At 49.5% G+C, this 26,123-nt stretch overlaps 2 protein-coding genes across 2 annotated transcripts; both read right to left on the bottom strand.

Annotated features, from left to right (window-relative positions):
• Window positions 1-4,733: 4,733 nt before the first annotated feature.
• LOC149346796 (uncharacterized) lies at window positions 4,734-5,914 on the bottom strand. Its single transcript, XM_089585449.1, has one exon. It carries the CDS (start codon window positions 5,882-5,884, stop codon window positions 4,760-4,762), a length of 1,125 nt encoding a protein of 374 aa, XP_089441575.1. The 5' UTR covers window positions 5,885-5,914; the 3' UTR covers window positions 4,734-4,759.
• A 16,164-nt stretch (window positions 5,915-22,078) lies between these two features.
• LOC149346795 (uncharacterized) lies at window positions 22,079-25,466 on the bottom strand. Its single transcript, XM_089541430.1, has 4 exons — window positions 24,680-25,466; window positions 24,480-24,542; window positions 24,314-24,385; window positions 22,079-22,209 (listed from the first exon to the last, which is right to left on the bottom strand). The coding sequence occupies exons 1-4, from the start codon at window positions 25,464-25,466 to the stop codon at window positions 22,079-22,081; spliced, it is 1,053 nt and encodes a 350-aa protein (XP_089397556.1).
• Window positions 25,467-26,123: the final 657 nt, after the last annotated feature.

Below are 26,123 nucleotides of genomic sequence, written 5' to 3'. Positions count from 1 at the left end.
TATTTTGGGGGGATAGTTACCCAAGTCACATTTGCAAAAAGATCTGGGGTTGATGGCCAACCCCCATGCCAAAGTCCCTGGCACTTTGCCCAGTTCACTTTACTTCCGGTTGCCTTCCTGAAACTGTCAACTGACACAACAGCCTCCCGTATGCTCTGCTGATTCACAGCAAACACCGCTAGGTCATCCGCGTACGCAAGCAACTTGACTTCAGCTGCCTGCAACCTAAAACCTTGAACAGCCTCGTTCTTAATAATGTTCAAACATAGTGTCTCTATGTAAATGGCAAACAAAAGTGGACTGAGGGGGCAGCCATGGCGTACCGAACGTTGCACCCGAATGGGGGCCCCCAGACTCTTGTTTATAATTAATCTCGTAGTGCAGCTGCGGTACGCCATGGCCACGCCCTCTCGAATTACGGAACCTACATTCGCGTGGTCCAGAATACTGAGCAAAATTTCGTGGGCGACACAGTCAAATGCTTTTTCGAGGTCTAGTTGGAGGATGGCCACACATTCATTAGTCAGATCACAACACTCCATAACCGATCTTGCCGTGTGTATGTTAGTCATAATTGATCTCCCCTTTATCCCGCACGTTTGATGAGGGCCGACAATATCCTGAATTACTGACTGCAGCCTCCTTGCTAGCACTTTCATTAAAATTTTATAATCGACATTAGTCAAGGAAATTGGCCTGTAAGCTGTAACCTGCTGGAGCTTTTCCTCGTTATTTGTCTTGGGAATTAGAATAGTGTGAGATAACCCGTATGACAGCGGCAATCTGTTTATTTCGTAGGCTTCTTTGAACAACGCAGTCAATATTGGCGCTATTTCGTTCTTAAACCCCTTATAGAAAGCTGCACTTAAGCCGTCTGGCCCAGGCGACTTTCCCATATTTAAACTATCGATTGCTTTTTCGACCTCGAGTTCTGTGATTGGCATCTCTAATCTTTTCTTCGTGTCCTCGTCTAGTCGTGGCATAGCCTTAAGAAACTTTTCTTTGAACAAGTTTATGTCGACGTTCTGTTTGTTAAAAAGCTGCTGATAATATTGGAAGAAGCCTTGTCTGATATGTTCGTCATCTGACGATAGCATGCCACCCCATGCAATCTTATCAATATGATTTTTCTCTGCATGAGCCTTTTCTAATGCCAGTGCTCTTTTCGAGGGCGTCTCGCCCATGCTCCAGCTTTCCGCCCTTGCCCTCACTAACGCTCCTTGGTATCTGTCTTCTTCCATCAACGCAAGCTGTTCTTTTATTTTCCTAATATCTTCTATCCATTTGCCGGGTGCCTTACATTCTTGCTCATGTAGTTTTTCCAGCAAAGCCTTTAGCTGGGTTTCTTTAATTTTCTCCTGATACCGCAGGCAACTGGACCTATCAATGGCCTTTATTTTAATCTGTTCTTTGCACATCTCCCATTGCTTCCAGATTTCGTACAATGTGCCCGGCCTTACTTTAATGAGTTCATTTAGTACAACCTGTCTAAAGGCTTCATCACTGAGCAATTTGTTGTTAAATTTCCATAACTCCCAGCTAAATGCATTCCTTCGTTTTCTGGTGCCGAATACGCATTTCACTAAGCAGTGATCCGTGAATGTCATGGGCACAACTTGGTATCCATTACATACGGGAATCAAATCCAGCGACACAAATTCTGTCAAGGCGCGCGTGGCTCGCACCTTGGAAGTGCGTGTACTGTACGGCGCTCGCTCCCCCCAGGTACTCAGCCACATCTTCCATATTCCACTCGCTTGTTAACTGGCACAACACATCAGTACTCTTGTCTCTGAAGCCGCGTGTGCTGGTTTTGTCCCGAGCATTCAGTACACAGTTGAAATCGCCCAGCATTATAACCTGCCTCTCCGTACTTAACTGCTGCATAACATTCTCGAAAAACACTGCTCTTTCCTCAACAATGTTAGGGGCATACACACAAATAATGCGCCACTCAGCATTGGAATATGCAAAATCGGCTACAACACACCGTCCTGACAGACATGAGTAGTGAGCCTGTACAATCAGTCCGGGCAGCTTTTTGACAAACAATACACACCCAGCCGATGTCCCTACCGCGTGGCTCACAATGGCGTAAAATCTAGCCGTGAAACGTTGCACCATGCTCCCGGTCTCTTCCTCCCCATCAACCTTTGTTTCTTGTACGGCAAGCACGTCGATATCATGGTCACTTAGCAGGCGGTGTACTTAGCTCTGCTTCTTTTTGGCTGCCAATCCCCTGACATTTAACGTGGCTACACTCAAAGGGGTTTCAGGCGCCATTTTCATAAAGGGTGAATAGACCGAGAGCATGGTGCTTACCTTCCTCGTCTAGCGCGCGGCTAGACGCCGTCGTTGGAACCGCCTCCGTCTGGTGCGAGCGGCTGAACTGGCAGCGGGGGCGCTTTGTCCGCTGCACGCCTCTCCGAAGAAAGGTTTGGCCGCGGACGTAGTGTGGACCGCCGGGGTTGGACTGTTTTTGCTGGCGGCTCGTCGACACCGGGGACTGTTGCCTTGTCACCTTCGAGATCGGTCTGTGTGTGGGGTCGCTTGGCTGGGGCTGTGACGCTTGGCGAACGAGTACCGCTGGTGTCCGGGTGCTCCTCACCGTTATCCTGCTCCATGTCGTCTGCCGGCTGAGGTGACGTCTCTTCCTCTGACCTAGGGAGGTCAGGTGTAGCGTCACTCCTCCCCGCACCGCTGGCAGCATTGATGTCTCGAGGGGAGTCTCCCGACGAGTCTGTCTCCTGTGCCTGCGTACGCTCTTCTCCAGTTCCCTTTGCCGCCTCCTCTGCCTCGACTACGTCCATAGTGAGCTCTGCCGACCGCTCCCTCGTTCCAGGTCCCGCGGCCGAAGCGTACATGAGCACACAGTCAGCCTCCTCATGTCCGTAGCGCCTACATTTCGAACATCGGGGCACCTTACATTCGCGGCGGACGTGTCCCGTGCCTCGACAGCGTAAGCACTGCATCGCCCGCCCAGGCACAACGACAAGGGCTAATTCCCCGGCGACTCGCAGCTGGTGCGGTAAGTCATCTACCTTGATGCCCGGCTTCAATTTCAGGAGCACCGCCCTCGTGGTGGACCCCTTCTCCTTGACGCCTTGAACTCGCCACCTCTCCCGGGTCACTTCGGTCACGTTCCCAAAAGCTGCAAAGGCCGTCCGGATGTCATCATCTGCCACGCCGTGCAACATCCAGTGGAGTCGCAGCTTCACTTGTTGGTCTTCGGGATCGATGATGAGGCAGCGGCGACCTTTAACTTCCAGTTCCTTGAACGCCGCCAGCTTCTTTGTTGCTTCTGTGCTGGTTAAGGTGACAGCCCACACATGGTTGATCTGATACGCCCCCAACGCCAACACGTCGGGGAGCGCACCAACGTTGGCAAGGGCGTCGCGGAAATCCTCGACCCTGTATGGCCTAACCCGCACATCGCCGTGCAAAAAAAGCGTGTTAAAAACAACGCGTCCGGTAGGCAAAGTTGGCAGAATAATCTGATAGTCGCTATCTTCATTGTCCTCGAGCCTGTTTCCGCGGCTGGAAAGGGCCGCTATCGCCGCTCCGCTGGAGCTCATGATCCTGCGTCCGTCACGCTCGGTGGCCGGAAGTAGAATGAGTAAGCCATTTTTCCGTGCGTGCTCTTATCGCTGCTCCTCTGTACTTCTGAGCATCTAAAGCTTCTAGCCTAACTTTGACGCCTTTTATATCATGCATGAACATGCCCGGCGTTTTTTCCTCTTCGTGCCCTAAATTCGCCAGAAGCTCACGCAAATGCTTTTCTTCTTTTTTTTCCTCATATTTTCTTATGGTTGAACGCTCAATGGCATGCATTTTCAACTCCTGCTTAAAGCATTCCCAAGATTCAATACGTCCTGTTTTACTATTATTAAACATATCCATGCTTTCCTTAACTTTTCTTAAAAATATGTCGTCTTCTATAAGCCTTGAGTTTAGTTTCCACATATCCCAGTTCATTTTTGCTTTACGCTGCTTCCTTCCTCCCAAAGTTACCGTAACTAGGCAGTGGTCACTAAATGACACTTGCTTCACTTCATACTGCTCACAGGAAGGTGAAAACTCCGGCGACACATATATTCTGTCCAGTCGTGCGTGGCTACTACCTTGAAAATGCGTAAAATGCACGTGATTCTGACTCTTCGCCAGGCCTATTACATCCTCCAAGCTGCACTCGTTGAGGACACTCTTCAAGAAATCAACACTCGGGTCTTTTACGTCCTTTACATTTGAACGATCTTTAGGGTCCAAAACGCAATTGAAGTCTCCCAATAGTATGAGCACTCGACTGCAATCAAGGAACGAGGCTAACTGTTCAAAAAAACCGCGCCGTTCCTTTTGTATCGTGGGAGCATACAGGACAACAACCCTCAACGCGAATGTTTCATATGTGAAGTCACACACGATAAACCGCCCCCTTGCACAAGTTATTATTTGTTCCTCCACTATGCCTATGTTTTTCCTCAGGAAAAGACAGCATCCCGCCGACAAACCAGCCGCATGGCTTACACAAACATTGAAATGCGAACGAAAACCAAGCACCATGTTATCTGTTTGCTGCTCATCCTCGACTTTTGTTTCTTGAATAGCCGCGATATCTACATCTAACTCCCCGAACAGTCGGTTCAACTGCACTTGCTTACGCTTCGAGGCAAGCCCTCGTACGTTCAGAGTGCCAACTTTTAGCGGTTTCTTCAAATAAGCCATAGTGTGCACACAGCAAACAAACAACAGTGACTAAGGCTCACTGCTTCGGCCTCTCGTCGCGAGTTAGCGACGAGGACCGCGACAAGGCTAACTTGCCTTTCTTGGCTCCCTCCCCTCTCCAATGCCTTTCTAGCCGACGCAGTTCTCGTTCCGTAGCCGGTGCCTTTTCGTAGTCACGAGGTCGCTTAATGGAAGCGACTGTCGCATCCATCGGCGCCTCGGAGTCGTGGTCGCCTGAAGTGCTCTCCCTCGTTGGCTCTTCTGGCGCCGCAGCAGCATCCGCCTTCTTGCCAGTCGTTTCTGCAGCGGGGTCACCTTGTGACTTCTCGTCGCCAGCGGGCAGCTCCGGCTGCTGGGAAGCAGGGCCGTCGCTGAGTCCTGAAGGGGGCGGGGCTCCGGCGTTCTCCAGTTCCTCCTGGTCCATGAGCAGCTCGCTGCCGTCGTCTTGCGGCGGAGCAGTACCCGTGGCCACACGCGCATACGTGCGAACGCACCCTTCCCGTTCGTGTCCGAAGGCGTGACACAAACTGCATCTTGGCGTGCGGCAGTCGCGTCGAATATGTCCCGTCCTTTTGCACCGTAGGCATATTGGTGGACGTCCAGGCACCACCACCAACACTTGTCCTCCGTAGAACTTGAGCATGTGGGGCAAATCATCGATAGAGAGCCCTTCCTTCAGAACCATACGCACCAGACGGGTGGTCGATTCGACGTCTTCGAAACCGGGACTGTTCCACTGCTCGCGGTTGACGTCTGTCACCTCTCCAAATTCTTCAAAAGCCTTCTGCACAGATTCATTCGACACGTAGAAGGGCACCCAGTGCACCCTGAAGGCCAACTCACGTTTGTTGGGGTCTATGACCGCACAATAGCGTTTTTTCACTTCAAGTGCTCCTTCTTTCAGCAGTCGTTCCTTCGCTTCCGCAGTTTTCAGCTTCAGCATCCACACATGCGACATTTGAAAGGCCCCAATGCCAGCCACGAAAGGTAGCACACCGGCAGTTTCCAAAGGCTCACGAAAATCCTGTATGCGATAAGGCCGCCCGGCAATATCGCAGTGAAGGAAAACCGCTGTCTTCATTGCGTCTCCCGAAGGCAGCGTAGGCAAAACTAAGCGATAGCCCACTGGTGGGCGTCGCTCACCGAAACCTCGGCCAGACATGACCGATAACGAAGCGCGCTCAGAGCTTCCCATCACACGACCGTCTCCCACGAGGAGAGATGGTGGAGGGCAGCCACCGGTGTTGGCCATGGCTGAGAAGCCTACTGCCCGTAAATGGGCCGGCATGGAGAGAAAAAAAGATGAGCTCCCCGTCGGGGAATCGAACCCCGGTCTCCCGCGTGACAGGCGGGGATACTGGCCACTATACTAACGAGGAGAGATGGTGGAGGGCAGCCACCGGTGTTGGCCATGGCTGAGAAGCCTACTGCCCGTAAATGGGCCGGCATGGAGAGAAAAAAAGATGAGCTCCCCGTCGGGGAATCGAACCCCGGTCTCCCGCGTGACTAGGTGGGGATACTGGCCACTATATATTTTTTCTTTATTGCCAGACTCACAAAAACAATACCGATCATAAACAAAACAATGATAAAAGTGCCGCCAGTCCTTTGGCTGACACGTGTGGTTTAAAATTGTTTCATAGTAACCAAATCGTCAAGTACATTAAGCCAATCCGGTGGATTAGATTGGGCTCGGTATACATCTCTGATATACGCCACGGTCTCAATGAACTTTTCTCGGACGGGACGTGTATTGACGTCTGCTTGCCGTACCTGCATTCTGGTCTTCCATAAACTATGGAGGGCAAGGGGCATTATCATATCATACGGTACTTCTTTGTTGTCGACAGGTAGAAATCGGATGCCATAGGGATCTGTTGGGAGTTCCTTTTTTATCGTTCTTTGAAGAACATCCCAATGAAATATTGGGTCCCAACAGTCTATGAAAACATGTTCAATTGTCTCTGGCTTCTTGAACAGAAGACAATTCGTTGTCCACGGGACAAATATTCCTTTTTTCTCAAGCCAAGTTTTCACTGGAAGTGTCCAGTATGTAATTTGAAGAAAAAGGGTTTCGCCGCTGCTTTAACTGGCATCCGCCTTACTCTTTTTAAAACGTCGCTTCCAGGACCTCTATAGTACACAGAACGGTGCACAGGCACAGGTAACATGATATCAAGGAGGTCTGCATACAGTTGACGTCTTGAAACGGAAGAAAGGTATTCCATCGAAAATCGGACACTCAACATTCTAAACGCACATACCGTCTCGCGTAGGTAGCCAGTGATTGCTGTACCTGCTTCTGTGCAGGATGATACAATGAACTGGGGTAACATTTTACGCATCCTCACTTGCAAAACAGTTCGCAAAAACGGGTCATGCTGGTCTCGAAGATATAAAAACCGCGATATATACTATCTGGCGTAGAAACAAATGAACGAGACCCAAGCCTCCGCTTCAGAGAGGTCGAAACAAATTTGTGCGGCTCATTCTTTCCCAAGTAGAAGTCCAAATAAAAACAGCAAAAACACGATGAACTTTCTGGATATTGACACGTGACACAGACAAAACATTCATGACATACCATATTTTGGAAACTAGAAAAACATTACAGATACTAGCTCGCGAAAACAGATAAATCTCTGCACTGCCATCCTTCCGCTTTTTCACGTACTCGATTTGTTTCTTCTGTCCAGTACCGCTTAGTGTCTCAGTAACAGCACAGGGGTACACCGAGGTACTTTGTAGGCAATAGCGACCACTTCATCAGAGCGAAGTATTCCGGCCTGTTGTCCCAGTGCCCGTGCCAAAAGCCTGAACTTTTTTCCCAGTTAATTTGGCACCCAGTCTGTTTGCAGTATTTCCCTACAATAGTAACAACTTCCCGTATACTATCTTTATCTGAACAGAAAACAGCGATGTCATCCGCATAAGCTAGGACCTTAACATGAGCGTCCTGAAGCTTAAAACCAACCACCCTATCACTTTGAAGCAGAGCTAAACACATTGGTTCAAGGTACAGCCCAAATAGCAGCGGTGATAGCGGGCAACCTTGTCTCACCGATGAGTGCACATTCACGCTCTCGGTAAGAATGCCATTTACGATGACACGCGTCGTACAAGATGCGTATGCCATCTTAATGCCATCCAGTATCACTCGGCCCACATTGGTGTGCTCAAGGACGCAAAACAAAACTGCGTGCGACACTCGATCAAAAGCTTTTGCTAGATCGAGTTGCAGCATAGCAACACGACCTTCAAAAGCATCGCAACACTCCAGAACACTACGGGCAACATGAATGTTAGTATTTATCGTGCGGCCTTTGATGCCACAAGTTTGGTGCGGGCCTATCAAAAGAGTAATCACTTTCTGTAGTCTGTTTGCTAGTACCTTGGTGAATATTTTGTAGTCTACGTTGGTGAGGCTAATTGGGCGATAGGACCCCACCAACAGGCGTTGTTCAGGATCATCAGTTTTGGGAATTAGAGTAATGTGCGAAGTGCCAAAGAACAGCGGCACTCTTTGCTTATCATACGCTTCTGATATTACACAATGCAAAAGAAGGGCCAGCGATGCTCTAAAGGCTTTGTAAAAACCTGCAGTTAACCCGTCCGGTCCAGGTGCTTTTCCGGACTGTAAGCCTGCAATGGCGCTTTCAATCTCGCTGACTGTAATCGGTTCTTCAAGTCGTGCTTTTGTTTCCTCATCAACCGTTGTGTAAGCATTCGAGTCTCCCACTATCTCCGGACGCCTAGCGCCAGCTAGGCGATATCACGAGAGCTAGGTGAGAACCACTGCCACCTGGATCGGCGCGCGCGCGTGACTTGAGCGGCCGCGTGAAAACGGAGACGGGACTGGAGAGAGGGCGGCAGAGAGAAAGAGGGGAGCAGCAGGGAGAGCGACTCCGACGGTCATGTGATGGGGATCATGTATCCGAGAATTGCCTTGAATAAACGTGTTCAGTTGGAACGGGTGTGATCGATCAAGGCGACCAGCGACTGACATGGCGACGAGGATTATTTAGCGAACCTTCAAGCGGACCTTCAAGCGGACCAACGGCAGCCGAAAACGTTATACTGAACTCCGAGCAAGTGAATGAGAAGCTGCAAGTGCACCAGCAATGGCGACCGGCGGGGAGAACGCTTCGAACCCCAGAATCTCTACGCCGATACCGAACGAAGCTGGAAACGGCACACGGGAGTTGCAGACAACACAACCTCGGACCCCGGGTATTTTCGAAATGCAAACGCCGCTTAGAAATCCATCCGAAATCGGACTGCCAGACGCACCTCGTACAGAAACAACGATGCAATCCGGAACTATAAGTGCAACGACGGAGCTCGCTGTGCTCAACACTACGTTACAGATGATGGCTCGACTCCTGGAACGGCAAATGACATCATCTAACCTGCTGAACGACAGCACGGTGCTGCAAATAACAACAACGCCTGATTTGACAGGAACGCTACCGACTTACTCCGGTACTGAAAGAGAAAACTTTCAAGATTGGAAGACATCAGTGGAATCGATGCGAGATCGTTGCTCGTGGACCGATGCAGCAACCTTGAATGCAGGAATATCACGACTCCGAGGGCGCGCATCATCATGGCATCAAACCACAGGCAACCAGTACAACGACTGAACAACCTGGGTATCAGCGCTAAAAGATGAGTTTGACAAACCAGTACTCTTCTGCCAGTGGGTTGCCTCAGTTGACGCAAGAGTGCAACGAGAAAACGAAAGTATGACCGACTATATGTACGCCCGGCTCCAACGCATCAAACGTGGCACATATGGTCTTTCCGACGACGATGTGGTTGACTGGCTCATTCAGCGAGTGCGACAAGACAGTGCGAAGCCCATGCTCGCTGCCTTCCACGATCTCCGCCGCGGAACAATAAGTGAGTTCTTGCACTACGTTCAACAACTTGATCGATGAGATGCTGGACTATCGCAGGATAACACCAAACACCAAGCCTCCCCCAAGACTTCAAAATTCCCTGAAAAAAATTCGGTGGAAGCCCCGAGTGGAACGTACCCGAAGACCCAACGTCTACCGCCATACACCTGCGCAAGATGCAGAACGAAGGGACATCGAGCCAAAGGTTGCCCCCAACCAGACACGAGGACCGAAAAGCAAAAGAAGTCTGCAGCGCGCCGCAGAGAGGCAAGAGCAAGCGAAGAGCACACCAACTGCATTGTCAAAGGAGAATCACCAGGAAAACTGATTCTCCTACCGGCAAAAATCAATGAGATCAAAACGTCAGCGCTCTGGGACACTGGTTCAACAGTCTCCTTAGTGTCTCACGCATTTGCCACACAGCACAACCTCGAAGTGGCACCAGAAAAAGACATTCTGCTCAAGGGACCTTTCGGAACATCCGACATACCAGTAGGCGTCACGCAAGCACGCATCACGATCGGGAAAACCTCAGCAACAATCGAGGTCAAAGTCGTAAAGGACCTACCCTACAACGCAATTGTGGGAACCGATTGGCGCGAGTGCGTACCATATGACTACATTGAACGATGCGCAAACGGCATTCACAGCTTGGAATGGATTCCAAAGGAGATCGTGAGGGGAGCAGAAGAAAACGTCGTTCCGCAGAAGCTACCGCCCAATCGGACGAAAGGGACAAATACGACACCGACCGATAACAAAACTGTCGAAAACTCCGAAGCGACTAATGACACCTGCAAATGCCCGACATCAACGACATGCGGAGCAGTCACGGACGTCACAACTGTAAGCAGCAGCAAAGAACTTCCATCCAGTGAAGAAATTGTTCAGCTAATCACGCAAGTGAAACCTGAACACTTCACCACAGATGAAACAGGCAGGTTTCAATCCATTCTGCTTGACCACATTGAAGTGTTCACAAACCCTGAGAATGACCTCGGACTGTGCACTCACGTAGAACACACAATCGAGCTCTCTGACGACAAACCCATTCGCATGCAGCCGTACACCGCCAGTGAAATCAACAAAAAGTTCATACGGCAACAAACGCAAGAATGGCTGGACAAAGGGATCATGCGTCCATCGAAATCGCCTTATGCATCACCCGTCATCGTGGTTGATCAACCTCATCACGAATCAACTCCTAAACGACTGTGTGTAGACTATCGCTTCCTCAACGCAAAAACTGTCAAGCACGCATACCCGATGCCGAAAGTGGACGCAACAGTCCGCAAAATTTCTGGATCGCGGTACTTCACAAAAGTTGACGTGAAAAAGGCCTTTCTGAACATTCTGCTTCGTGAGGAAGACCGAAAAAAAGCCGCATTTGTGACAGAAGATGGTCACTATGAACCGACTCGTATGCTCTTTGGACTATGCACGGCACCCTCAACAATGCAAAGCATAATGAACGAAGGTCTAAAGCCGCTGATCGACAAAAACCAAGTCATCGTCTACATGGACGACATATGTATCTTTACGGACACGTCGGAACAGCACATCAAGACGGTGAGTCAAGTGCTGAAAACTCTACAGAACTTAGGACTCAGAGCAGACTTCAAAAAATGCCTATTCGCAGTGCAGTCCATCCCTTTCCTTGGTGCGATAATATCTCGCGAGGGAGTAACAATCGATCCGGGAAGAACCGCAGCTATATCAAGATATGGCAAACCGAACACTAAAACCGAAGTACGAGCTTTCCTCGGGCTGACATCGCATTACTGAAAGTATATAAAGGACTATGCGAAGATCGCCAAACCCCTGACAGAACTAACGAAAAAGGACTCCTTGATAACGTGGACTACTGAATGTCAAGAAGCCATGGACAAACTTAAGGAATGTTTGATCAGAGCACCCATACTAGCTACCTTCGACCCATCGCTTCCAACCGAAGTGCATGTCGACGCTTCATACACGGCATTTGGTGCAGTCTTGTCCCAAAAACACGGAAACGAAACACGCATAATCGAATATGCAAGCAAGAAAGTGCCGGAATCGGATAAGCACAAGCACTCAACAGAGCTTGAAGCAATTGCAGTGCATTGGGCCGTCACCGACAAATTTCACCATTACTTACAAGGACTCGAGCACTTCCACATCTACACTGACAACTGGGCTGTCTCGCACATTATGTCAAAGAAAAATCCGAAGAGGCGTTTTGCACGCATTGTGCTTGACCTGATGTCTTACAACTTCAGCATCCGCCATACATCAGAAAAGACAAACGTAGTGGCCGACGCCTTATCAAGAACGCCTGAAGACGCGCATGGAGTTTTCATTCTTATAGCCGAGGATGATCGACTGAACAAAGCGCAGCGAACCGATCCAAAACTTGCATCAGTCAGACGCTACATGGCGGTTCAAGCAAGCGGACGCGCGTCGCATCGGTTCCGCACATTTTGACCAATTTCGACCGGACCGAATCATTCTCGCCACCGGATTTTCTTCGGAACGGAAAGATATCAAGTGCTGGATCCCCAGGATAGAAATTTCAAGCGGTAGGACCAGTTTTCGGTTTTCTACCGGACTTGAAAGTTATACAGCGGCCGCCGGCCCGCTAACCCTAACGGGCCACCCAACTCGACATCGTGAGAGCATGGGACGCTAACCTTGTCGACGACGCCGACGCCTAGCATCGACGCCGTTTCAACGACAGACCAAATGGCGGGGTCCAGCCAAGACAACGATGTGCCACTACAATCACCAAACGTCCTTCTCAACGAATTACAAGAGATGGATGAAGACGACTTCGGAGACGCCGACTTCGGAAGTGAGGACAAGATCCCGTCCGACTCCTCGTCGAAGCCAGCCGGGTACAACAACGATGCCAGCTGGGAGCTTGCACAATCCAAGCGCCAGAGAAAACTTCAAAGGCGAAAAGAACGCAAAGGCACGGGAACGGGCCCGGCCGCCAAACCTCAGGATGGAAAATTACCGGGTGATGCGACCAGCTGCAACAACAATGGATCAAGGGAGCAGAGCAGACCTAGGCGAAGAATGCCGCCACTCCCCAGAAGCGACTACAAGATCATTATTCGACCTAAGAAAGGACTCATGGTGAAGTCCCTCGCCACCCACCAAGTAGCGCGCGCCATTGTCATGGCGTGCGGCCAGCAATGCAAGGACGAGGACCTACTTGTAAGGCTTCGCACCGGATCCAATATCATTATCGTTAGCACCCCGCACGAGCAAACGGCACAGCTAGTGCGGCACATTACCCGTCTCAAATTTGACGGAAAGACTTATGATGTTAACGCTTACGTGGCAGCACCGGAAGACGTCCTGCGCGGCGTGATCCACGGTGTAGACCCAGGTACCCTTCCTGAAGAACTCAAAGCACACTTACTAGTCAGAACTCAAGGAGTGACCATACTTCAGGCAAGGATGCTTGGAAAATCCAAGATGGCAGTGCTCACGTTCGACGGCCCGGTCTTGCCGAAATTCGTCATATATTACGGAGGAGAAGTACCATGCTACCAGTACCGCCCCACTAGGCAAGTGTGTTACGTCTGCTTCCAGCAAGGACACCGCTCCGACGTCTGCCCCACACCGAACATTATTGTGTGCGGACTGTGCGGAGTTTCAAACCCGCCCGACGACCACGAGTGCGCGCCCAAGTGCACAATCTGTGGCGAGGCACACCGGACCGGATCCAAGGAGTGCCGAGAGAGATTGAAAAAAGCAAGACCAAAACCCACAGGAGGCAGAGGACGGAGCGACCAACGCGGGCGACCACCCAAGCGATGGCTCAGCTCAGAGGGAGAGACATCGAGGAGCCGATCGAGGTCCAACTCCTTCCCGCCTCTACCACCAGCCGGCCCACAGGAGGGGGAGAAGCAAGAGAAAAAGAAAAAGAAGAAGCTTTCCCAGACAAGCGGCGGCAAGGTGAGCTGGGCTTCTACCACTGCTTCGCACTCGGTAGGAAAGGGTAGTGACATAAACAACACAAACAACAAAGACAGTCGTGTCACAGAACCGAAGGACGCGAACAGCGATGCGCTCAGACGCGAGCTAGAACTGGCTCGAATCAAACAAAACGAGCTCGAACGCAAAGTTGAGGAACTCACAAAAACACTAAAGGAACAACAGCGGGAACTCGACACGACTAGAGCCCTTCCAAAACGACAACCACAGGCATCGAACGAAGGAGACCTTGAAACACGAATGCAACAGATGATGCAGCAGATGATGCAGGATATGATGCAGCAAATCCAATCGCAAATTCAACAGATGCAAGTAAAATTCCAAGGGCAAATCTCAGAGATCAGAAGCGCTTTTAGAAAGCAAAAACATACCGAAAACATTAGGGAAAGGGCGTACAACCGTCCAGCGCTAACAGCTTTCGCAAGCGAACAAGGCAACAGCAGTAACGCGTAAACATGACCAATACGTATCGGCAAGAACAAGAATACTTAGATATTTGGCAATGGAACTGCAGAGGCTACCGCAAAAAGCAGGCCCTCTTAAAACAATATATAAACACACAACTCACACCTCCTGATGTAATTGCGCTCCAAGAGACCGGAATCAAGCCGACCTTACAAGGGTACGAGGTTTACGAGAGTCAAAACGAAGGTAAAGCGGCCGTCCTAGTCAGCAAAACCATTACCGCCATCAGGCACGATACTATCGCCGACACCGACGTTGAACACGCGCTTGTTGAACTTATTCCGAAAAAGCGAAAGGGACGCAGCACGTTCTTACTGAACGTGTACAGCCCGCCGAGACAAAGAAAAGCCAAACTCTTCGAACTGTTTTATGGAGCGCACAAGCTGGCCAAAGAAAATGCACTCATCATCGTAGGAGATTTCAACGCCATGGACAGGAGTTGGGGATACCAGAAACAAGACATCAAGGGAAGAACATTAGTGGAAGTAGCGGAATACTTTGGCTGCAGTCTAATCACAGATCCTGCGACCCCCACGAGAATCGGGAATAGCGTGAGCACGGACACATGCCCGGACCTCACCTTCGTAAGGAACAGCAGGGAGTCACAGTGGGAAAACATGATGGAAAATCTAGGCAGCGATCACTTTATCCTCCGGACACGAATAGCATCCGACACCATAAGACGCCAGATTGGACAGGCGAAAATCACTGACTGGAACGCGTTTCGCGGGGCTTGCAACAAATCTGAAGGCGGTATCCAATCACTGGAGGAATGGAGCGGCATGCTGAGAGAAACGCGACAACGATACACAAAAAGTCTAAGGAGAACGACAGCAACGCCTGAAGTAGACGCCCACCTCCTCAGACTATGGGAAGCGAGACGCAGTCTCACCAAAAGATGGCGGAAGCAAAAACACAACAGGAAACTAAAACTAAAGATAGCAGAAATTACGGCAAAGGCGGAAGAATACGCGACGCAACTCGCGAAACAAAATTGGGACCAACTCAGCGACTCACTTAGGGGATCTCTAGGCACGGCCAGAACCTGGAATCTCTTAAGAGCACTAATCGATCCGACCAAAATAAAATCAGAAAACAATAAAGCCATCCACCGGTTCATCCACTCCTTCGAGGGATCAGACATCGCCCTACTGGAGAAGGCACGAGAAAAATGTTTCGGCGATCACAACCCCTCGCGATACCAAGGAACGTATCGAGGAGCCGAAAACGAGAAACTCGACCGCCCCATAACTGTGGAAGAGGTTTACGCGGCCATAAGAAACACCACCAGAAACACGGCAGCCGGAGCGGACAGAATCGACAACGCCCTAATCCGCAACCTGAGCGACGACCTCATACAAGAGCTCGTCACCTTTCTTAACAAACATTGGGAGGCGGAGACGGTTCCCGAAGATTGGAAACACGCCGAAGTAATAATGATACCTAAACCTGGTAAAAAGCTACAAATTGAAAACCTCAGGCCTATATCACTCACGTCGTGCCTTGGCAAGCTTTACGAACGGGTTGTGACTTTCAGACTGCAAAATTATATGGAAGACAACGACTGTGTACCACATACCATGTTCGGCTTCAGAGCGAAGCTCTCGACGCAGGACGTTCTCCTCCAAATACAAGAAGATGTCCTGCGAAACGTACCTCGGACGGGAGAAAATGTCATAATGGCCCTGGACATCAAGGGGGCATTCAATAACGTCAGCCACGAAGCGATCCTTACGGGCCTAGACAACCTGGATTGCGGACGCAGAATCCACGGCTTCGTCAAAGCCTTCCTGTCCGATAGAACTGCCACCATCGGCATAGGAGACCTTCGATCGGACAAAATTCGCACTCCAAACAAAGGAACACCCCAAGGGTCAGTTATCTCACCCCTACTCTTCAACATAGCTATGATAGGCCTAGCTCGAAAACTAGAGAACATCGAAGGCATCAGGTATGCAATGTATGCTGACGATATAACATTCTGGACAAACACGGGCTGTCTCGGAGAGAAGGAAGAAAGGCTACAGCAAGCGGCCTCTTGTGTAGAGCAATACCTCGCAGAAAGAGGACTCTCATGCTCGACCGAGAAATCGGAACTGCTGAGAGTCTGGAGAGGCAAGCAAAACCGGACCGTCCCAACCAACGAGGACCTAAAACTCAACGTCTACATAGAAGGGACGCCCATACCCGAAAAGACAAAAATAAGAATTTTGGGCATGTGGGTTCAATCCAACCAGCGCAGTACTCACACTTTTACCCTACTGAAAGCAACAACGCTACAAGTCGCACGCATGATCACCCGCATCACCAACAGGCGACATGGCATGCGTGAAGAAGACACACTAAAACTAGTCAGAAGCCTAGTAGTTAGTCGAATCACGTACAGCCTACCCTACCAGTGCCTCAACAAAAATGAAATACAACAAGCGGATGCCCTGCTACGCAAAGCGTATAAGACAGCGCTCCGACTACCACGCAACACGTCTACAGAAAAACTCATGGCCCTGGGATTACACAACACCTTTGAGGAGCTACGAGAGGCGCAGCTTGAGTCGCAAAAACTCAGGCTGTTGCAAACAACGACAGGAAGAGCGCTCCTGCAGAGGCTCGGATACCGCGAGCAGATGCGAGAAATGTCGAGGACGGCAACGATCCCCGACGAGCTTCGCAAGACCCTCAAGGTAGCGCCAATACCAAAAAACATGGATCCCAACCTCCATCGAGGCAGAAGAGAAGCGAGGGCCGAATTCATCGAGAAAACATACGCTCCTCAAGCCACGACCGTGTATACAGACGCGTCTTGGAGAGAAGGAGATACCAAAATCGCTGTAGCGGCGGTGGTCGATTCGTCTTTACGCGAAATGACCAGCGCGTCTCTCCGAGGCTGCACAGCTGCAGAGTCCGAGGAAGTAGCTGTTGCTCTAGCGGTGGCGGAGGGCTATAGAACCGGGCGGTCACTAACAATACTTACGGACTCTCAAACAGCCTGCCGAAATTACATGAATGGCAGGATAGGTCGTCCCGCGCTCCGTATACTCCTCGCAGCGAGTGACAGAATTAAAAACCGGGAAGAACAAAACGACAAGATCCGACACAAAATTGTGTGGGTACCGGGGCACACGGGGGTGGCAGGGAACCGAGAGGCCGACAGGATAGCTCGAGGATACATTACTTTCCGAGCTTCCGACGAGACCGCGGAACTCGCGCCAGCACCCAGGGAATACTCGGCCATACTACAAAACTATAGAGGCAGAAGAATGCGATATCCCCCACCGTACAAATCTCTCAGCAGAGAGGAAGCTGTCACTTGGAGACAATTACAAACAGGCTCTTTCCCAAACCTACATATACTAAACAAAATGCACCCTACGATATACACGAACAAATGACCCTGGTGCGACGAAAAACCTACACTATACCACATCACATGGGCCTGCCAAAACATAGACGTGGTCCCCAAGATACAAAACCCGAGTGCGGAGCAGTGGGAGACTGCTGTCCAGCGACCGCTGCGAAGACCAACAAGGTCTGGTACAGCGAGCTCAACGGGCGGCAGTGGCCAGCGGAGCCCTGGACTGAGGGCAACCGACCACTGATTAGAGGCGGACGACTTCGACAGAGAAGGCTCCTGGGGGTAGAACCAAGACGTCTCTGAAGATGCCCCCAAACCGCAGGAAAAACCGTTAGTGTAAATAAAGTTTTCCCTTCCTTGCATCAGTCATTCAGCAAACGCAGCAGCCGCAGGCAAGCAAGTCACAGTACAAGCTTGTCAACGATAGACTCGTAGACGTGACGAATAACGGAGAAAAGGAGATTCATCGCATTATAATACCCGAATCGCTGAAGCAAGATGTACTCCAATCGTACCACGACAACGATGGTCATGGCGATGTTAATCGGACACTGTCTAAAATACAGCGACGCTACTTCTGGGAAAACATGAAGAACGAAGTTGAAAACTACGTGAGAGGATGCGAAACCTGCCAAAGATTCAACTCGCAGAGTGCAAGCTGGTTCACTAAACCCCCGTATGCCATCCTCCAACCCATTCGAAACCATCGCAATGGACCACGTTGGACCCATCAATTCCCAGGACTCCAACAAATATTTTATAACCGCTGTTGACGTGACAACGCGATTCATCGTAACACGTGCCGTACCTGATAAATCAACGGAACATGTACTACGTTTTCTCGAAGAAGATATCGTTCTCACGTTTGGAACACCGAAGACCGTGATAACAGACAACGACAAAGTTTTCACGTCAAGAGCAGCAAAGAGATACTTTGCCGAGAAAAGCATCACGCACGGCCTGACAGTACCTTACGCTCCGGAAACAAACGGTCTTGTCGAAAGAGCAAACGGGAAAATCTTGTCCGCACTGCGAAAAAACGTGAACGGCGACATCGACCACTGGAGCGAATACATGAGAGAAACAACATTTCAGGTGAACAACCAGCCTCACTTTGGAATAAAATTCTCTCCATTCGAATTGCTTTTCAACTATGTCCCACGCAAACAACTGGACAACGAAATGAACATCCCGCAGGACCCAACTGACGACATCGAAGCAAAACGTGCGCAAGCCAATGCCACATTAACGGCCTATTTACGCAAAATGAAAAGGACGCACGACGCTAAACACCGCCTATCCAATTTCGAAGTAGGTGACGAAGTATGGTACCAAAAAGGAGCAAGAGATGCCAAGCTGGGACCTCTCTACGACGGGCCATACAGAATTCTTCATGTAAACAAAGACACGTTTACGATCGCCAAGGAAGAAAACGGCTACGAAGATACCCGACTTGCCACAGCTAGACAACTGAAGCACTACCATGTGCAAGAAAGCGCGGTGACACCATCGCCTGAACTACCGGAAGCACAAGAATCGTTCACGCAAGACTCATCGCGCTCAAGAGAACTCGAAGAGGCACCGGAAGACTGTTCAGATCGCCGAACGCGCCTAAGGAAACCGCCTAAGTGGATCGAAGATTATATTACCGAATAATACGCAGCAGCGACAGGGTCTACGCCATTGCGAGGACGCAATGTTTGGGAGCCCGGTCGTGTAAGCATTCGAGTCTCCCACTATCTCCGGACGCCTAGCGCCAGCTAGGCGATATCACGAGAGCTAGAAGGTGAGAACCACGGCCACCTGGATCGGCGCGCGCGCGTGAAAACGGAGACGGGACTGGAGAGAGGGCGGCAGAGAGAAAGAGGGGAGCAGCAGGGAAAGCGACTCCGACCGTCATGTGATGGGGATCATGTATCCGAGAATTGCCTTGAATAAACGTGTTCAGTTGGAACGGGTGTGATCGATCAAGGCGACCAGCGACTGACAGTTGGCATAAGCGGTAAAAAGTCAGCTTCAAACTCTCCTTCAACGTTTCTTTCCTGTCCTAACAACTCACTAAAATATTCAACAAATGCTTGCTGTATGGTTCTGCTGTCTGTAGTCACCCCATCCTGATATCGTATCTGTTTGATTTCTTTTTGAGAAGCATATCTTTTTTCGTCAGATAGGGCGCGTTTCGTGGGCGTTTCCCCCGCCCATAGCTTTTGAGCTCGAGCTCTTATCACTGCCGCTTTATACTTATCTGTGTCGATCTGTTGTAAGCAGTTTTTCACAGCTCTTATTTCGTTCATATGTCTTCCTGGCTGACCGCTTTCACTATTCGAGAGAAATTCAAGTCGCTCGTGAAGTTGTTTTTTTTTCCATGTTTTGATTACAGCTATTTATGCAGCTTCTTTCAATTGCTTTCATCTTTACACGTTGCTTGAATTCGTCCCACTCGGCTGCAGCATCTGCCGAATTAGCTTCAATAACATTTTTTGTTTCCCTATCAACGTATTTAATGAATTCGTCATCTTCGGGAAGCTTTTCATTGAACTTCCATAGATTCCAATTGAATCTTGGTTTTTTCGGCTTTGTTCCTATCATTACAATTACTAGGCAATGGTCACTAAATTGAACTGGTATGACCTCATATTTCGTACACAGCGGCAAAAACTCGACTGAAACATATATTCTGTCAAGTCTGGCATGACTTTCATTCTGAAAATGCGTAAACAGTGGCCGCGTACCATCTGTGAGAGCTGCTCCCACATCTTCTAAATTGCATTCTTGTACGATCTGGTTGAGCAAGGAGGCACTCTTGTCCCTAATAGGCAGATTTTTAACGCGGTCAGCACTACGACAGACACAGTTGAAGTCTCCGAATAGTATTACACTCTTGTCACATGAAATGTACTGCACAAGGCTATCAAAAAAGGCTACACGATCAGCTTCAACGTTCGGTGCATACACACACACTGCTCTCCAGTTGGATAGCAAAAAGGAAAAATCTACAACCAGGAAACGACCATTTTCACAAGCAACAACAGATTCAGCTGAAACTGCTATATCATTTCGAATAAAAAGAACACACCCTCCCGATGTGCCAACAGCATGGCTGACACAAACATTGTAACGCGATAGGAAGGGAGCCACCATACGATCCGTTTGGTTCACGCTTTCGACTTTAGTCTCTTGCACGGCTACTATGTCTAGTTCTTTTTCTAAAAGGAGCCTATTAAGTTGGTATTGCCTCTTTTTTGCTCCCAACCCTCTTACGTTTAAAGTGGCAATGCGTAGCGCTGTTTTGTTGTTAGAATCCATAATTTAGTTTAAAGACCGAATCGTATGATGTCGCCCCTCCTGGGATACTTAAATAGGGACTCACTGGGTTTGGATGACTGCTCCCATTGCGACACCGACACACAGTAGCAAAGAAACTAGCTCGGCTCTGTCCGCACAAAGTAGAGCTGTGCACGGGCCGCAAATTTCAGCCCGCGCCCGGCCCGAGCCCTACACTACTGACGGAGGCCCGGCCCGGCCCGACACTGAAGAAACCTAAGCCCGCCCGGGCCCGGCCCGAGTTAAGGCCCGGCCCGGCCCGGCCCGACCTGCAAAACTGAAATTGAAGTGACGACGAAACAGAAAGAGATAATTTAAGGAAAATCAGTTTATTTCAATGTTTTTAAAATGCTCGGCTCTCATGGACTAGATGAAAATTAGTGAGTATATGCAAACACGCCGCATGTAGAGAGTTATCACTCCAAGTTATTATGTAAAAACAACAAATCGTCCATTGATGACGGCTTGAGGCAAGTGCGGCGCTCCTGCATAATGAACCCGGCAGCGCTGAAATTTCTCTGGCTTCTTGAATTGGTAGCCGGAATGGCTAACATTTTCTTGGCAAGAAGACAAAGCTTTGGGTACGTCGCTGCCTTGCTTCTCCAAAACTGTGATAGCTCAAACTCTGAGCAAGGGGGCTGGAGCCACACAGGAGCAATCGCGATCGCGAAGCCCGGCCGGCCCGTCCGAGACAAATATACCGTGGCCCGAGCCCGGCCCAGGCCCGGGTGAATAGACTTCCGCAAGGCCCGAGCCCGGCCCGCGGGCCGGGCCAGGTACGGGCTTTCGGGCCGGCCCGAGCCCGTGCACAGCTCTAGCACAAAGTCCACTCAGACCCTCGAAAGCTCACCATTCTAGTTCCACAGGTCTTCAGTGCCTACGGCGGCGACTTCCCGGCCTATCTTGTGTCGGCCGGTATGTTAGGGCGCGGCTTGTAACTCGGCCGTCTGGTCGATGCCGCTTTTGATGGTGGTTCCTCGTCGGCGCTATTTCCTGTCGTCTCTGTTAACCCAGCTGAAAATGTTCTTATGGGAATATTAATGGTCCAAGCTCAAATGGTTTATTGGCCCATTCCCAGTAGTTACTGGGACCAGCAGCATGTGGGACCATAAGCTTGTGGGACCAGTAGCTTGTGGGACCAGTAGCTTGTGGGACCAGTAGCTTGTGGGACCAGTAGCTTGTGGGACCAGTAGCTTGTGGGACCAGTAGCTTGTGGGACCAGTAGCTTGTGGGACCAGTAGCTTGTGGGACCAGTAGCGACTGGTCCCAGCTAGACGTGGGACTGAAAAGGAAAGAAAACATGTTTCCTTTATATCAGGCGAGATGCCTTTTATTGTGCCACTGCCTTGTTACGCTTGGCCTTAAGGGCGTCGTGAATCTTTTCACTAAGGATCCTATTGAAGTTCTTCAGCGTGGGGGCCACGTCCTCGGACTTCATTTTTCCCCAGTGTTTCAGGGTCTCTGCAAAAAGGAAATGGTATGTAGACCAAGTTAAAAGAACAAGCTGCTTGTGACAATTAGTTTCTTGACAGACTGTAACCCATGTCCCAACATTAAACTTGTCTATAGAGACAACAGCTTAAAAAAATAAAAAAAGAACAATGTAGCCCTGTAACAAAACTTGTACATACGTCAGTAGAGAGCAGTATATAGCCCTCTTTAGGCGGATACGCACCGAAACACTAAGGCCCAAGTGTTCAAAAGCAAACACTTCACCGAAAGTTACAGTTTCAGAAGCCAACATTTCTACTACACTGCACTTTAAATCGAGGCAAATATTGTCTGAAACCTTTAAGCTGCTTTACTACAGTCAGGGACTTTTCTTGACAATGGAGCCAAGCCTAGAAGGGTGGAGCACACCCAATTGTGCTGCTCGAGCAAATAGTGCACATGCAAGACAGTGCACAGACTGCTTGTCACACTATGAGCACAAGTTTCTTGAAACCTGATGAGATAAAAAAATTTGTTGTGATGAAACTTCTGGTTACCTAAACAAGACGCTAGTCAAAAGAGAAGAAAATTTTGAATTTTGATGCCTTTGTATTGTTTAATATAATCAAATGCTGAAAAGCTGATTTCATTTATTGTGACCGGTCAGCAGAGTAATACAGGAAGTCTCGGACGATGTCATACTGTCACAAACTGACGTTTTTTTAAGTTGTGTCCCATTACAGTACCCAGCACATCTTTTCAAAATTGTGGATGTGGACTTACCGGACACAGCCTTCAATTTTTCTCGTGTGAGGGGCTTTTTTGGCAGCTCCCCTGAACTTTTTTGTTTGGGCGCTAATACGTCGCAGACACTTCTTGTGGCGAGGGTCTCATCGCCCCATATAGCCCGTGCGGTGTCCTTTACCACAAGCGTGGGCTTCTTATTTTGCAGTATTTTTGAAGCCTGAACGCCTTTAATCCTGATGCCATCCACAAGATGAAACTGTGGGAATCAACATAGAAATTAATAATGTGCACACACAATGCCTCCCAAATGGCTAACTAGGGTAAGATAGATTCAAAATACTGTAACTGTGCATGCATAACAAAATGTTTGTAACAATACACAAATATCTGCATGACAATTCCGATGCTTAGGAATACATGCCTGAAATTGATCAGTAAATATCTTTAAAAAAAATGGCTGGGAGGAGGGTAAAGCAGCAGCCGGTGGTTGGTGGCACTAACCCCTTGATTTGGCTGTTGTTTTATTAGACACCAAGAGACCTTTTTAAAAGCGGTAAAAGGGTAGTACAGCTTAGGACAGAGGCATTACACATTCTTGCCACAGCCTAATAAACTGGCTGCACCAAGCATTGCGAGAAGCCTTTACTCACAGTTCCGTCTTCCAAATAGCAGAAAGGCTCTGCTGGTACAGCTGCAAAAGAAAAAAGACAAGCAAACTGAATGCAGGCCCCCTCAGCACAGCAAGTGCAACAAAGGGGCTTCACAGCTTGAGTGTGCACACTCTTTATAATGAATATTTTAGGCGTTAAACAAAAATGCTGCAGGAACAAAAGATTGCTTAGACCAAAACGTCCTACATGTCAGGTTCCAATGTTTGAAGAAAAGGAAAAACATAATCCAGTTATAAATTGTGGCTATACGCTAATTCCCGAAGAGCCCGTATGTAGCCAATTTTTTTATGCCCTATTCCAAAGAAACAAATGTAATCAAAACCTTGCTGCCCACACCCTATTAAGAACAAGTGACCAGGTTAATCTATATCCTTGTCTATTAGTATTCTGAAATGCTATGATAAGCCTATGCAGCACTAAACACTCATCTTAAATGAATTATTATGCTGAGTTTATGCAAGAAATAAGCTATGCAGGACACTGTAGATGAGTGCTGATTTAATTCTTAGCATCTAGGGTTGTTTAACGTATGCTGCCGCACAACACGTGGGCGTTCTCAAATTTTACCCGCATAGAAATGTGTCTAAAACATACTAGAGTGGATTACTAGCAGTTGGGGGCATGGAATTTTTTCCCAAAACAATTCAGGTAACCTATAAGAAAGAGGCGAATGTAATGGGAGCAAAAAGTGAACAATATGAATATACTCTGCTTACTTGGGGCAGTCCCGGCCAGCTGCTGCTCGCCAGTGCCCTCGAGCTGAATAGCGAGGTCGTCTGATGGTGGTGCTAGAGAAGAATACCAAGACTTAGGAGCTGCCACTTGCATGTTTAAAAAACTGAACACAAGAAAGCCGCACCATGAAGAGCAAATGTAACTCACGGAACAGCATTTGTTCTTCAGCAGAGGTGCTGGCGTAGGTGCTGGCGTGATGGTCAAAGTTCCCTACAGTGAAATGAAATATCAGTGCCGATCAAGTATGCAATGCATTTACACTGCTTGGTGCACTTTACTCAAGTAACAAAGTAATTACATTCATCTTGCACTGCTTGCTTCGTCTCGCGGGCGCTTTCCTGCCAGACCACCAACTGCCTCTTCGTTGACTTCCATGGCGTCGCGTTGCTCTTGCGACACCTGCGCTGACTTTTCATCTGGTGGCCCAGTATCCTTCTTCGTCATGCCCGCTTGCTTTGCATCGGTAGCTGCTTGCTGGGTCTTGGCTGAAGCATCATGTTCAGGTGTCGTCTTCGGTTTGGAAGATGCGGCCGGGTACACCACAGACGTGTTTTGCGTGTCAGTAGTGGCTTCCTTTGCAGCCTCTTCTGATTCGGCTTCGTCCATCAGCAGATGGGACGCATCCTCTTTGCTCACGGGCCCTGTGACGCTGGCGTAAGTGCGCGTGCACTCGCTTTCTTCGTGCCCATAGCGACGACAAGCCCCGCAACGCGGTACTTTGCAGTCCCGTCGGATGTGGCCAGTAGAATGGCACCGGAGGCAGAGAGGTGGTCGCCCGGATACAACCACCAGAGCTAACTCGCCAGCGATTGACACTTGGTGCGGAAGGTCGTCAAGCGTCATCCCTGGTTTCAGCTTGAGAGACACCAACCGTGTCGTCGAGCCTTTGTCGGCCACACCTTGAACACGCCACCGCTCTTTCGTTACATCGGTCACTTTTCCATACGGAGTAAAAGCAAGCCTAACGTCTTCATCTGTTACTCCATGCAGAAGCCAGTGCACTTTCATACGTACTTCTTGGTTGGCCGGGCCGATAACAAGGCACCGGCGCTTTTTAACCTTGAGTTCGCCCGCACTCAGGATCTTCTTCACACCAGCCGCATCTTTGAACGTCACCGCCCATACATGGCTCATTCGATACGTCCCCAGAGCGATAACGTCTGGGAGCAACGACAGACCGGCCAACGCGTCACGAAAGTCTTCCACCCTGTATGGGCGGGCCTGTATGTCAGCGTGCAAGAAGAGAGAATTCAAAACAACTCGCCCGGTTGGTAGACTCGGCAGGATAACTTGGTATTCCTCGTCAGATGCAAAAACCTTGTTTCCGCGGCCGAACATGGCCGCTGTAGACGCTCCAGCGGAGCCCTGCATCCTGCGTCCGTTCACTGGCGTGGCCGGAAGCAGAATCGATACTGGCCACTATACTAACGAGGAGAGATGGCACAGGGGAACCACCGGTGTTGGCCATGGCTGAGAAGCCTACTGCCCGTAAATGTGCCGGCATGCACAAAGAAAAAAGAGAAGCAACCCGTCGGGTAATCGAACCCCGGTCTCCCGCGTGACAGGCGGGGATACTGGCCACTATACTAACGAGGAGAGATGGCAGAGGGGAGCCACCGGTTTTTTTTTTCTTTATTGCCGTCTGTGACATCAAAACAAAAAAAGTACAAATGATAAAAACATCAGTCTAACTTGGCTGACGTATCAGGGCTTAAAATCTTCTCAATGCGACCAGTTCATCAAATACAGTAATCCATTCAGGTGGGTCAGCTTGTGCTCGGTACATTTCTC

This window comes from Amblyomma mixtum, chromosome 4 (genome assembly GCF_055824585.1).
Source record: "Amblyomma mixtum isolate Tamu chromosome 4, ASM5582458v1, whole genome shotgun sequence".
Lineage (NCBI taxonomy): Eukaryota > Metazoa > Arthropoda > Arachnida > Ixodida > Ixodidae > Amblyomma > Amblyomma mixtum.
Note: the sequence above shows the minus strand (reverse complement) of the source record. Positions and strands in the feature narration are given on the sequence as shown.

Bases quoted from the DNA above. Each gene is read 5' to 3' on its own strand.
- LOC149346795 (XM_089541430.1), bottom strand. From the start codon at position 25,466: ATGAGCCATGTATGGGCGGTGACGTTCAAAGATGCGGCTGGTGTGAAG. The intron at 24,543-24,679 runs GTCTGGCAGGAA...ATTTCACTGTAG, and splicing joins CAACGAAGAGGCAGTTGGTG to GGAACTTTGACCATCACGCC. The intron at 24,386-24,479 runs GTGAGTTACATT...ATTCTTCTCTAG, and splicing joins TGAAGAACAAATGCTGTTCC to CACCACCATCAGACGACCTC.
- LOC149346796 (XM_089585449.1), bottom strand. From the start codon at position 5,884: ATGTCTGGCCGAGGTTTCGGTGAGCGACGCCCACCAGTGGGCTATCGC.